The sequence below is a fragment of the Trichomycterus rosablanca genome, chromosome 19 (genome assembly GCF_030014385.1).
Source record: "Trichomycterus rosablanca isolate fTriRos1 chromosome 19, fTriRos1.hap1, whole genome shotgun sequence".
Taxonomy (NCBI): Eukaryota; Metazoa; Chordata; class Actinopteri; order Siluriformes; family Trichomycteridae; genus Trichomycterus; species Trichomycterus rosablanca.
In genome coordinates, this window is record NC_086006.1 from 19,678,875 (window position 1) to 19,693,790 (window position 14,916).

Here is a 14,916-nt window from a genome sequence, read left to right on the forward strand (position 1 = left end):
TAACCAGTCCACACAGTCTGGAAAAATTTCCTTTTAACCTAAGGTGATTTTTGGACAGACCTTGGCTAGAGACCATTTACTTTATAATACATGCTGTCAAACTAGCCCTTTTTATATTGGTACCTAATCAATCATAATTACCATAATTACCGACATTTTACCACTTGCCTGGTAAGCTACATGTGGTCTTCAACTTCTGTGGACTTCAGTGTGACTCGTCCTACAGTGCAACCCGGTGCCATCTCTTCTGCAGGTAAATGATGCACCTACAAATTGCTGTGCGTGTTTTCATGTAATCTGAAAATTTGTTGGACTACTTGACCTTTGAATTGAAGTCCCAATGTCTGCTTATTATAGGTCCCCTTAATGGAGAACAGAAGTCAGTATGGGCACTTTGACTCAGAAGCTCAATGTACATTTATAAATTTGCCCTCATTGCCAGAATTAAAATTATTGCTGTCTTGAGTCTTGCTATAGATCATTCTTGGGTGCTACAGCTATTTTCCAGAATAACAGTGATGTCTTTACTTGGAGTATTTCCTCTTCTGGGGTGTATATTCTGGTGGGGTATCCTTTTGGGGTTTGAGTTGAGATCTGACCGATGGTCCATGAAGCTAGTTTAACAAGGTATGCATTCGTGAGAATAGCAAGTTGTACATTTACAGTTTAGGAAGAGTTTTCATGGTTCAGTTGTACCATCTGTGATTTGCATTTCACTGAATGTTGCATTGAATGTTTAAGAGCATAAATGTGAACAAGGTGGTGATTTAAACTGGCACGACTGAAGTACCTTTCCATGATGTTAAAGGTTATTTCAACACTTCAATACTTTTGTTCTTTGTGTATAAGTGATTGGTTCAAGTTGTTGGTTGTTTTTTGGTCATTTAATGAACTTCATTAAACCATAGTTAGCTCGCCTGTAAAGTCTAGCTTATGATTTTTACTTTTGTCATGCTAATCATAGCATTTATGAACCTGCTTGTGATTTGTGGATGAAGCATTGTCATCCTTCATGAAAACTTCCTTAAGATTAAACTTTGATTTTCAGTAGATCCAAACCATGCTGGTGTTCATTTCTCATTAGCATTCTGCTTAGTGACATGGCACACTTTAATGCCTCTGCTCACCCAGCCATATCAGAACTGTACAACCTAGTTCCTAGAACATATTAATACAAGAAAACCACTAAATATAGACTCCTCATAACTATGTGTGCCCTGTGGCATATTCTTTCAGGAGGTAGGAAGGGGATTGGTCTGCAGGACAAGCTTTGCCTACCAGAGAAACAACCAATAGGAGGCCGCTGGTAAAGATTTGTAGATTTACAGGTCTGAACTGGACAGTGTATAGTGTTGGGACACTTGATTATACAAGTAAAGAGCAATCTTTAAAATGATCCACTTATTTTTGGATGCAATAAAGACAGGTAAAATCATGGTTTTCTATTTGTATTTCTATCCAAGAGTCAAGGTTATAAAAAATGGGTGTAGCTACAAAACCTTTACTACGTGAGCTATATAATTGTAGTAGTAATTGTGCTGTTTTATACTTTTTTATATAGAGGTTTGTTTTGTGGACATAATTCTGATTAGCTTTCTGAAAGGACACCTGGTTCGAAATCATACTATATATTTGAGAACCGTTTATATAAATCTACTAATTAAATATACAGTATATGGCTTAGTAACTCATTTGTAGGAATCACAGTTGTGCACCTTTGAGACTTTACATTGTTCTTTACAGTCCTATATAGTGGGCTCACATAGCAGAATGAGTTTAATATAATTGCCATCCAATAGATGTAGTTGCCTGTAGAGGAATGTTGCCTTTTTTGATAGTGTTTACATGGCATTAAATAAGCTTAGTTGTATCCACGTGGATGAACAGTTTGTACACAATATCAAGGGCAGCAAGGCAATAGACATAATGTACAAGGAGGACCTCATGCTTGCCATGTGACCTGTAGCATGCTGCTATAAATAAGCTTTAGGATAAACATAAACAGTGTAATAAAGGTCAATAGAATGCATCGTTGATGTCAGCATTGTGTTACACAGCATATAATTCAGTAGTGTTAATCCCTTACAGTTTCAGGACTGTTAAAGCTTTGTACAAGATTTATTTAGTTGGAATTTGTTTATTCAGTTAAGAGAGCATTTATGTGATCAGGCATTACTGATGGATGAGAAAGCCCTAGCTCACAAGTGACATTCTAATTCATCCTAAAGGTGTTTACTGGGGCTGAGGTCAGGACTCATGTTCCAACACACCAAGCTAATTCATTTGTTTGTTTGTTTTTATTTACTGTTTTATCTTGGTCAAGTCCAGTTTTATCCATAAATACTGAGAGCAAGGCAGGAATATTTTGGACAGGGCAGCAATCTATCACCAGGCTTCAGCCGTCCCCTTGGACATAGCCAACATACACCGATTAGGCATAACTTTAAAACCACCTCCTGGTTTCTACACTCACTGTCCATTTTATCAGCTCCACTTACCATGTAGAAGCACTTTGTAGTTCTACAATTACTGACTGTAGTCCATCTGTTTCTCTTCATACTTTTTAGCCTGCTTTCACCCTGTTCTTCAATGGTCACGACCCCCACAGGACCTCCACAGAGCAGGTTAGGTGGTGGATGATTCTCAGCACTGCAGTGACAATGACATGGTGTTGGTGTGTTAGTGTGTGTTGTGCTGGTATGAGTGGATCAGACACAGCAGCGTGTCCACTCACTGTCCACTCTATTAGACACTCCTACCTAGTTGGTTCACCTTTTTAGATGTAAAGTCAGAGACAATCACTCATCTATTGCTGCTGTTTGAGTTGGTCATCTTCTAGACCTTAGAACTAGGCACTGTCGGCTGGATATATTTTAGGTTGGTGGACTATTCTCAGTCCAGCAGTGACAGTGAGGTGTTTAAAAACTCCATCAGCACTGCTGTGTCTTATCCACTCATACCAGCACAACACACACTAACACACCACCACCATGTCAGTGTCACTGCAATGCTGAGAATGACCCACCACTTAAATAATACCTGCTCTGTGGTGGTGAAAGCAGGCTAAAAAGTATGAAGAGAAACAGATGGACTACAGTCAGTAATTGTAGAACTACAAAGTGCTCCTATATAGTAAGTGGAGCTGATAAAATGGACAGTGAGTGTAGAAACCAGGAGGTGGTTTTAATGTTATGGCTAATCGGTGTATATATTGTAAGCATATATGCATTTAGCAGCGGGTTTGACTGGACGGCTAAACTGAAACACTAGCTGAGGTGTTTACATATCGTGTTTAGCTAAGGTCTAAATTTTCAAATCAATAAAATAATGATGTGAAATATTCCAAAAGTACAGAATAATTCTCGTTTGTTGTTCTTCATGAGTAATAAATGTTGCAAATGTAGAGTTTTCCAGAAGAGGGCACGCTAGCACAATGCTAGATGTTTCCACACAAGCCATGTATTATATCACCTGATGGGCTTTTCTAATTGTGGACATGTTAACTGTACCTAATGAACTTTTGCTTTTTTGTTTTGCTTTTTAGGTATCCAGTGATTCAACTTAATGCTCCAATTTTTTTCTACATAAGCACAAATCTGGGACCCCATTTGGCCCACAAAGTGTTGGTTATAGTTACTCGGGCCTTTGTCACACCCTCTCAGAAGTCCTTGCTCCATGAGGTCTTACAGGTCATACTTCAGTCACCATTCTTCTGTCTGTACTTATGTACAGAGAATTTCTCTTAAAAGATCAAAACAGAGGCCATTTAGACATGTGAACATGTACACATGTCAGAAACACCAAGCCAAATTATGGTGTGTCCAGGCTTTTCGCATCTATTCCACTTCCAGCACGGAATCCTATAAATCTGAACCCCCAATAGGTGTTTACGCTGACAGCAAGACTGATTTCCAGCTTCGCTTACTGCAAAGAAGGGTTGGGGACTCCTTTAAGCATCTGTCAAGACACATCAATGTGTACTTTAAGCAGAAAGGGATGTCTGTGGCTGGTGGTGCTGGTCAGTCAGGCATTGTGTCTGGAGTGCAAGATCTTCTCACTGGAGTACAGAGGCCAGAACTGGATGAAAGAACCTCCCTTAAAGATATAGATGCTACAGAGCTTAAACAGATGCATTCTGATGAATCGCTTTTAACTTCAGCATATTCAAGACTACAGTTGTTTCATATGAGTTCTCTGGTGAGCAGGTTTGGGGAGAGCTACAACTATGTAGCCAGCCACATAAATTATGTCTTCTCTAAAAATCCAGCAAATCAAGTCTGTACGTCAGTGTCAGCATCTGAAGATTTACTTAGACGATCCAGAACCAGATCTACAGGAATCAGTAATCAAAGAGCCAGTAGTAAAGAAAATGGCCCTCTAGTAACTGGACCAGCTCGCCATAAAGCAGCTGTAATAGATGTTGACAGTAATGATGACTGCAGTACTTTGGAGGAAGGCTATCTTCATTTTGCTCATCATATCAATAGATACTTTGGGGCAAAAGTGGCAGATACTGTTAAGGAACCATTACACCAAAGCATGACCACGGATACCCAACCACTGCCTTCTCTCTCATCACAAGAACAGTCTTCCCAGAGGCCACAGAATTCCCACCCTCTCCGACCTAAATCCCTTTTCCATATGAGCACCCTCAGTACACACTTCGGGGAAAACTACGCCTATATGGCCACTCACATTAATCGCTACTTCAAAGGCTCGACAGCAACAGAGGAAGAAATGGAAAGAGATCCATACAGAGGACAGCCTGAGTATAGAATCACCATGAATAAACATATATCATTTTTCCAGCACATTTTAAGCACCTCAGCTATTCCCAGCTTTGTTGGCAGCTACTTGGGAATGGCTTCCAAAAATCCCACGTCAGGAGACACAGCCCCAAAGGCCATGCTGGATAAAGTGGTGAGATTGGCTATGATATTGCATGCTGCTAATTTATTGTTATCTATTGAATTTTTTTTAAACCTCTACCATTCTTTTTGCTTTGCTCTTTTGTTCGTTGGCACTGACAAATAATAATTTATCCTCTGCCATCAGAGGAGTGGATTTGTTGATAATGTTTTAATCAATTGCTTGCCAATTAATACATTATTTGTAGTGCACAATGATTCAGGGAGCAGTAGGGTACTGTGCAAATTGCTCCAAGCCATGTTATCCCAACATGATTTACAGTATTACAAAAAGCTTCTTGTGCTGTTACTGAATGCTTGGGGTTTCTGTCTTAAAGTGCTTCCCAAATGCCCTATTTGTAATAAAACAGTGTTTTAAACATTAGAAAAATGCTTAATACCAGGCTTTTACAAGTGGTCACAGATTTTGGCCCTCACTATAGATGTTTATGACTGCTCTATAGGCAGTAAGAAGAAAGCTGGCAGAAGAAAGGACCCAGATTCTTCTTGGCAAATTGGACAAAGCCAGAACACGATCATTTATCAACTCTTGCATAGAGGAGTTGAATGCTCATCTTATTCTCCACCCAGCATGCAAGACTGTCGTGTGGCAGGTACAAATATCTACTCACTTTCCTTTAACCTCAGGCTTTAGATCCATTTTTTATTTGACTCTATAAAGTTTCTGCAGTAAACCCGTCAAGTCTCTTAATGGAGGCGATTAACAATGTAATTGTTCCAGGAAAAAGCAACAACGCAGATTTTAAAGCTTCGGCGGCTTTTCTGGATGGATAGGAAAGTTCAGGCAGCCATTAGAGAAACTCTTGCCCTGATTGGTTATGTGGACCCGCTCAAGGGTTGTGGCATACGAGTTCTATCAATTGATGGTGGTGGAACCAGGTACAGGTCTTAAAAAATTAAACTTGGAATTTGAAGGATTAATGTCTGAAAACTGATTGTGATAATGCAATGAATTCTTTTGCAGAGGGGTAGTTCCACTGCAGATACTGAAACAGCTGGAGGCTCGGACCGGAAAGCGGGTTTATCAGCTCTTCGACTACATATGTGGAGTGAGCACAGGTAACCTTGCGTACAGCTGTGTAATTTTATTTGCTGGGAGACCATTTCTGGTTATGGCAATTATCTACAGATCACATCTCTGAGGTTTCCAGGTTTTTCCTGTGTAAAGCTGTTGGGATTAAGACTGTTATTGAAGCTATATAAAACATTAAGTGTAAAGAATTCATATTAGTATTGCTTTGAATATATGTTATGTTATAAGGTATGTGTGTGCACTGGGATAGTCCGCTAGCACACCAGCACTGGGATTCTGAACTCCCCGAGTTCAAATCTCAGCTCTGCTACCGTTTGGCTGGGCGCCCCCTAGCAGGAACAATTGACAGTGTTTGCAGCAGACAAAATTGGCCACTAGGTCTGCCATGTGGGAAAAGACCGGACTAAAAAGGGAGTGGGGTCTTCACCTGGTTAGTAGCTCTAGGCGCCTGGTCAGTGTGTGATTCTCCTTGCGCAAGACTGGCCTCATGTGCGAATCCACCAAAGTATTGGCAAATAAGATGGGATCGGTGGACTGCACACCCATCGGAAAATATACGGGTGGGATCCCCACCAGCAGAAGACTAATTGGTTACTCAAAAAAAATAGGACAAAAAGGGAGAAAATGCATAAATAAAATAGAAAAATGCATTTATGTATTTTGGGTGCTACACAGCTCCATGGTGTTTACAGTTTTATATATGTAAGTTTCAGAAATATGTACTTTTTACATTATTTAACATAAAATGTTAATGGATTTTAATGATTTTATAATATGCTGACTATAGCCTTGTGTGTCTCTGCCTTTCTGCTCATTCCCCTTAGGAGCGGTTTTATCCTTTATGCTGGCACTGGCTCATTTCTCTCTAGAAGAGTGTGAAGACATGTACAGACGTTTTGGGTCAGATGTTTTCAAACAGAACCCCTTTGTTGGCACTGTGAAGATGGGCTGGACGCATTCATACTACAGCACAGAGACCTGGGAAATGATCCTGAAGTATGTTCAGTCAACCAGTACTTTCTGGTTTATACATCTAGTACAATCCAGTCGTTGATATTTAATATTTACACAAGTCTGAAATGATTCATAGGGAGAAGATTGGCAACCAGTTTCTTATAAAAACAGCCAGAGATGAGCGAAGTCCTAAGGTAATGTATATCCTGTAAAGACAAAGACATTTAGAGCAGTTTTGTTTAGTTTAAAGCGGTTCATTATTCTACTGTTATAATATTTTTCTTGTTTTTTTTATTATAAATGCAGGTGTCTGCTGTAAGTGCAGTGGTGAACTGGGGTACCAGTCCCAAACCTTTCATTTTCAGAAACTATAATCACCCCCCAGGACGCCTCAGCCGTTACGCAGGTGGATCTGGGTACCAGCTTTGGCAGGCTGTCCGAGCCTCTTCTGCTGCTCCAGGATACTTCCGGGAGTTCCCCCTGTATAACGACATACACCAGGTCTGACACGTTTAATACGCTTTACAGCACTTGCAATGTTCTGTAATATTAGGCCAGTTCTGCAGCGTTTGTTCTTCTTGCCTAGGATGGGGGCATCATTCTGAACAACCCCTGTGCTCTTGCTGTCCATGAAAGCAGGCTGCTCTGGCCAAATCAGCCCTTCCAGTGTGTGCTTTCTTTAGGGACTGGACGTTACGATAATGCTAAAAGGGGGCCTGCAACTTCTACCAGTCTGCGAGCCAAACTCAGCAACCTGATCAGCAGTGCCACAGACACAGAGGGTAGGTCTGCAGGAATGACTGCCCTGATTCATTTTATATAATATACTTAAACACAGACGTGTCTTTTTATCATGTCTTTGTAAAGCAGTGCACAACATGATCAATAATTTAGTGTAATGATTTTCTTCATATCTAATATTGTTGTGCTCTGTTTTACATCCAAACATCTTCCTGTACCTGTTACTTAAAGACCAGTACTACTCTTAGCAGTCTTAGTTTGGTGAACATGGGGCCAGCCTTTCAGCGTTTCTCTATCCAAGTGAGAAGTTGAAAACACTAGTGTGTATGTTCAACACGTTTTCAATTATGAGCTGTGTGGCACAATTATGTTGGCAGCAAAAAAATTACATAGGCCTATGTCAAGACATTGTTTATGGTATCAGCGCTGCATAGTTAGCCAAAGTCATGACAGTTCTGTTAGCCACTACTAATAGCAAGGCTATATAATGAATCAACTAAACGATTTATTTGAGCTACAATTGAGAATGAGTTCATTTATTGATTGGTGGATTTCAGCACAGGCATATACACCGATCAGCCATAACATGAAAACCACCTCTTTGTTTCTACACTCACTGTCCATTTTATCAGCTCCACTTAACATATAGAAGCACTTTGTAATTCTACAATTACTGACTGTAGTCCATCTGTTTCTCTACATACTTTGTTAGCCCCTTTTCATGCTGTTCTTTAATGGTCAGGACCCCCACAGGACCACCAAAGAGCAGGTATTATTTAGGTGGTGGATCATTCTCAGCACTGCAGTGACACTGACATGGTGGTGGTGTGTTAGTAGTGTGTGTTGTGCTCTGATGGCGTTTTTAAATACTGAGTCCACTCACTGTCCACTCTATTAGACACTCCTACCTAGTTGGTTCACCTTGTAGATGTAAAGTCAGAGACGATCGCTCATCTATTGCTGCTGTTTGAGTTGGTCATCTTTGAGATCTTCATCAGTGGTCACAGGATGCTGCCCATGGAGCGCTGTTGGCTGGATATTTTTGGTTAGTGGACTATTCTCAGTCAAGCAGTGACAGTGAGGTGTTTAAAAACTCCAGCAGCACTGCTGTGTCTTATCCACTCATACCAGCACAACACACACTAACGCACCACCACCATGTCAGTGTCACTGCAGTGCTGAGAATGATCCACCACCCAAATAATATCTGCTCTGTGGTGGTAATGTGGGGGTTTGTAAAAGTATGTAGAGAATAGATGGACTACAGTCAGTAATTGTAGAACTACATAGTGCTTCTATATGGTAAGTGGAGCTGATAAAATGGACAGTGAGTGTAGAAACAAGGAGGTTGTCATAATGTTATGGCTGATCTGTGTATATACTGCAGTGAAATCTTTGCACTTCACTTACATCATGTAGTTCTCCTGATTTATACTGCCCTAAATAAAAATGTATTTTGACAGGTGTGCACACCCTCATTGCTGACCTGCTGGAGCCAGATGTGTATTTCCGCTTTAACCCAATGCTGAGTGCCGAGGTCTCACTGGACGAGAGTCGGCCCGGTGCTCTGCAGCAGCTTCAGCAGGACACTCAGCACTATCTGGAGCGGAACGAACTCAAACTGGAGCTTCTGTGCAGGGTACTGAGTGAAGAACGTACAGCACTCAGGAAGACCAGGGACTGGATTAGTGAGAAAGCCTGGGAGCTACAACAGCGAATGGTTTAACATAGGATCAAGAGACCACTAACATACGCTATATGGTTGAAAGTAAGTGGACACCTGAGTGTATGCTTTTTGGGCGTCCGATTTTAAAACTATAGACATTAACATGAAGTTTCTGCCTCCTTTTGTGACTATAACAGCCTCTACTCTTCTAGAAAGGTTTTGGAATGTTTTCTAAAAAGGGGGTCCATATACTTGACCATATAGTTAATAACCAAATATTAGTTGTGCAATATGTATATTTTGTCATATTTTTAGGAGACACAATAAATGAAGAAAATTTAAACTCAAATGTTTTTTGGCCTTAAAAGAATGTCTTTCAGACAAAGTTGCAGAAATTGTTAAAATGGCAAGTCATTCCATATAAACCCCAGTTCTGTAAAAGTTTGGTAATATGTAATTTAAAAAAGCAAAGCTTTGATTTGCTAATATTTAATATTTTGATTTATTTATGCCAAATCAAATTTTTTATATTTGTAAAAACATTAATATTTGTTAAAATTTTATAAGAATTACATTGGTACTATATACCAGCATTGGATAAGTCTGCCTGTGTTCAGAAACTGGTCCTGACACATGCTGTTTGGTGTCCCAAACCACATCTTATGCACTAATAACTTATACAGAATATGGCCCAATACTGTAATTATTTATTACTAATATTCTTAAAAGTACAAAATCTCCACCTAAATTTGTGCTCTAGCCACCAACTGGTGAAACGTGTGTGTGTGTGTGTGTGTGTTTGTGGACCGCTCTACAAAGGGTCAGTTGCTGACAGAGGGCAGAGCTGCTTTGTTTCTGTTGTGTCTCATTTCAGACAGGATTCAGACTTACTTAAAAAGCTGGGGAGCAACTTTACTTTACTGTAAACTTTACTAATGCATACATTTTAGTCAGTAGTAGATTATTAATGAATGAATGGCAATGGAAACATCAACTCTGGTAAGAATTAAATTCTGATTTATTTAAATAATATAAACATGATGGTAGAAAGAGATCAAGTACTGTTATGACACAAATTGGCTTGGATGTGCCACTGTGTGGGTGCGTGTGTGTGTGTGACCTGCAAGACACTGTGAAACTAATCATGCGTGTTGATGTCATGGACCTTTCTGACTTCTCAAGAGATGTTATTGTGTGTCAGCTTCTTAGTAAGACATGTAGGAGAGAGAACAGCCAATCGTCTCTTGCAACATAATTTACTCATATCAGTCTGCCTTATGACTTCCAACAGCTAATATAAATGTAACCTGGCAACATGGTAGCACCCTAAAGAGATAGGTTTAAACATTGCTTCTGGTTACTGAATATAAGGAGTTTGGCATGTTTATTTATTTATTTATTAGAATTTTAATGTCAAGTTTTACGCTTTGGTTACATTCGTGACTGAACTAATGATAGTTACTCATTATACAAGATTCATCAGTTCACAAGTTTAATGTGAAACACAGTCATGGACAATTTTGTATCTCCAATTCACCTCATTTGCATGCCTTTGGACTGTGGGAGGAAACCGGAGCTCCCGGAGTAAACCCACACGGACACGGGGAGAACATGCAAACTCCACAGAGAATGGACCCAGACCATTCCACCTGGGGATCAAACCCAGGACCTACTTGCTATGAGGCGACGGAGCTACCCACTGAGCCTCCATGACACCCAGTTTGGCATGTACCTAGGTTGAGTGTGTGATGCCCTGTGATTGGCACCCTGTTCTTGTACTTACTTGTTAATTATGGTTAATTATCCTGGGTAAAAATAAGTATGAACGTTTATGGGAAAAACCTTTATATCTCTATAGCTAACCATATAATAATAAACCATGTGTGACCACTGTCATTACCCCTACAGTTCCTTACGAACCCCTTTAGTCATTCATTAACATGGGAAAGATCAGAAAATACAAAAATGAAATGAGTCTGTTGATCCTCATCAATCAGACAATGACTTTTAAAGTGTCTTCATGGCTGAAAGTAGGCACATCTACTGTAGGTTTAAGGGCAACATTGAAAATAGTTTAAAAACACTAAAACAAAAGAGATTTCCCCCATGTAGAGTAAGATAGATGGTTAGTGAGGCAAAACAAAATCACAAATGAAGAGAAGACAAATCTACAATTAGACATATCATGAAGGTGTGCTCATAGCTAAATGAACTATTATGTTTAAGCAAATTTTTCCTTCAAAGGTAATACTGGGTTGTCATTAGAGTAAAAACATAAGTCTAAATCAACATAAACAAGTTTTTTTGTTTTGTTTGAGCTTGTTCCAATTTGGATATACTCATTTCCCTTGTGCACTCTGGAGTCCGACAAGCTCTCTGGCTGATTAAGGATCAAGGAGGAGGTGAAATGTGTATAAATATGTATATTTTTTTTACCCAGATTGTGTTGCTAGACTGATTAAAGAATCAGTAATGTCCAGCAGTTAAGGTATTGGACCTGTAATCGGAAGTTTGCTGGTTTAAGCCGTACCACTACCAGGTTGCCAGTGTTGGTCCTTAAGCAAGTTTGTTAAACCACTTGATTTGTATTAAACCACAATTGTAAGTCTCTTTGGAAGAAAGCAGTGCAAAACTGTCTTCTGTCTACTCTACTCTGGACCTAACCAAGTACTATGCTTTCTTTACCTCCTCTATCTTTACTGTAAGGTCAGCTTTAATGCTCTCTAAGCTTTGCTGCAGGGCAGAACTGGCTGGGAATGAAAGGATAGAGATCTTGTTGTGCTGTTTGTAAAGGAAATGGCTCAGTGAGCACTTGTGCTTGGTGCAGGCCACTCTGGTGCATGGCACTGCCCAGTCACTGATGTCATGCCTGCTGCTGAGGATTGTGTTGTACAGACAATAAGCAGGGTTATATCATACCTTTAAGTCAGTAGTGAGTCAAGCTCTTTTTTTTTATTCTAACATGACACTTGACAGTTTGTTGTTTTATTTCTGCTACAGCATGCATTATTTACACAAAACTTCTGCTATTTTTTGGAACACTGAACCACTTTAGGCAGCCCTGTAGATTATACATCACATTTATTATAAACCTTATCATTTATTCAAGCAGTCATTTTAAAGTTTCTATAAGATCTTATGCTACGGTGATAAGCTGGCAAGAAAGGTTTTTGAAATAAACATGATCAGCCATAACATTAGAAACCACCTCCTTGTTTCTACACTCACTGTCCATGTTATCAGCTCCACTTACCATATAGAAGCACTTTGTAGTTCTACAATTACTGACTGTAGTCCATCTATTTCTCTACATACTTTTTTTAACCTGCTACCACCACAGAGCAGGTATTATTTAGGTGGTGGATCATTCTCAGCACTGCAGTGACAATGACATGGTGGTGGTGTGTTAGTGTGTGTTGTGCTGGTATGAGTGGATCAGACACAGCAGCACTGCTGGAATTTAAAAATACCGTGTCCACTTACTGTCCACTCTATTAGACACTCCTACCTAGTTGGTCTACCTTGTACATGTAAAGTCAGAGACAAACGGTCATCTTCTAGACCTTCATCAGTGGTCACAGGACGCTGCCCATGGGGTGCTGTTGGCTGGATATATTTGGTTGGTGGACTATTCTCAGTCCAGCAGTGACAGTGAGGTGTTTAAAAACTCCATCAGCATTGCTGTGTCAGATCCACTCATACCAGCACAACACACTCTAACACACCACCACCATGTCAGTGTCACTGCAGTGCTGAGAATGAATGATCCACTACCCAAATAATACCTGCTCTGTGGTGGTCCTGTGGGGGTCCTGACCCTTGAAGAACAGCATGAAAGGGGGCTAACAAAGCGTGCAGAGACACAGATGGACTACAGTCAGTAACTGTAGAACTACAAAGTGCTTCTATATGGTAAGTGAAACTGATCAAATGGACAATGTGTGTAGAAACAAGCAAGTGATTTTAATGTTATGGCTGATTGGTGTATATGGAAATGTTAACAAATCTATTTCTGTAGGCTTTAGGACTCCACTAAACTACAGTGAGAGAACATGTATCTCTAGAGAAAACCCAGAAGCGGCCAGCTTGCTGAACTATTTTCATACAGAAGATCCAAATTTAGGACCAAAAATAGCAAATAATTGCTGTTTTTTCTTCACATTTTTCCTACTGTCCCAACTTTTTAGAAACTTGGGTTTAAACATACAACAGGAGAAAGAAATTTTTCCTGCATTGTAGTCTTGCAAGACTTAGTAGTCTTGTAAGCTTGCTGGACTGTAGATGGTGTCAACTTCGTTCCAGCTCCAGAGACCTGTTGTCAATCCAGACAGTTTTTCTTTCAGCATTAGGGCCAGGAGACCACTGTTTCATGTACACAATATATAGGCCAAAAGTAAGTGGACACCCCTCCTAGACACACTTAGCAATAACGTGTATGTTACTTTTATACAATCAATGATATGCATACACCTTTGTGGCAACAGCTCGTGAAAGGCCCTTTCCTGTTCCACCACGACTCTGCTCATGGACAAAGAAGACATGGTTTGAGTATTGTTTGAAGGAACTTTAGTGGTTTGCTTAGAGCCCTGACCTTAACCCAAATTATCCTTTTTCTGCAAATATCAGACAAGCAGCAATGTTTCCTCTGTGCAACCCACTGAATACACTGAAAACCCACATTCTTAGCATGTATGAGTATGTTTGCAAACACTGGTAAACATGACCTGTCCCAAATTACACTGTCCCACACATTGTGTGTGTGTGTGTGTGTGTATATATATATATATATACATGATGCTTCCACCATATTTCACTGAAAGACTGATATGAATCTGGGAATTAATGAATGCAGCCCAATGCAACACCCTAAGCCCTGACCTTAACCCCAGTGAACACTTATGAGATGAGACTCATAAAAACCTTCTCAGAGGAGTGGAAACTGTTTAGGAGTCTACATGTTCCTTACAAGTGTCCGTAAAGCACAGTTGTACTTTTAAAAATGTATTACAGCTTCAAACAACTTCTACTCTGTTACTATACAACAATATCTACAAATATTTCTCAGATTAACATCTGCTGTTTCATGTACAGTAAGCCTACATCTCGGAGCACAGCAAACTGTCTTTTTTCCTGAACGTGTAGGTTAGGAATGTTTCACCCACACGATCTCCTGAGCTCTCTCCTGTCCAGGGCCACGCTGGCATGAATCCATTCAATTGCTCGATTATTATTATTTTTAGCATGCTTAGTTTGATCTTATAACACGTCACATTTCTTTTAATAAAATCCTCTTGTAAAGCTGAACAAATCTCTGCTCTTTTTGTGGAGTCATGGGATTTTGTTGCATTTTAATTTTCCTAGAGGAACAAACAATTCATTCATTGTGATGGGTCAGTTTCACAATGGAGCCCACACATTGATGTCATTATCAAGTCTGTGACATATTTTTGTGCTGTTTTGTTTCTCGCCGAGATTGTTTAATGCTTTTAAACATAATTTATTATATTATATATTTCCCAATCCTAGTTTAATTACAAATCTCTTTAAATTTTGAACATCTTTAATCACAAAAATTAGTTTTCTCATTTCACCAA

The 14,916-nt window shown here is 39.7% G+C and overlaps 1 protein-coding gene across 1 annotated transcript; it reads left to right on the forward strand.

Moving 5' to 3' along the window:
• Window positions 1–180: 180 nt before the first annotated feature.
• Window positions 181–9,671, forward strand: LOC134333897 (calcium-independent phospholipase A2-gamma-like). The gene is made up of 12 exons (XM_063016063.1): window positions 181–253; window positions 1,237–1,239; window positions 3,545–3,551; window positions 3,663–4,920; window positions 5,372–5,521; window positions 5,650–5,807; window positions 5,893–5,987; window positions 6,786–6,957; window positions 7,052–7,109; window positions 7,222–7,416; window positions 7,502–7,697; window positions 9,120–9,671. The coding sequence occupies exons 1-12, from the start codon at window positions 181–183 to the stop codon at window positions 9,380–9,382; spliced, it is 2,628 nt and encodes an 875-aa protein (XP_062872133.1). The 3' UTR covers window positions 9,383–9,671.
• Window positions 9,672–14,916: the final 5,245 nt, after the last annotated feature.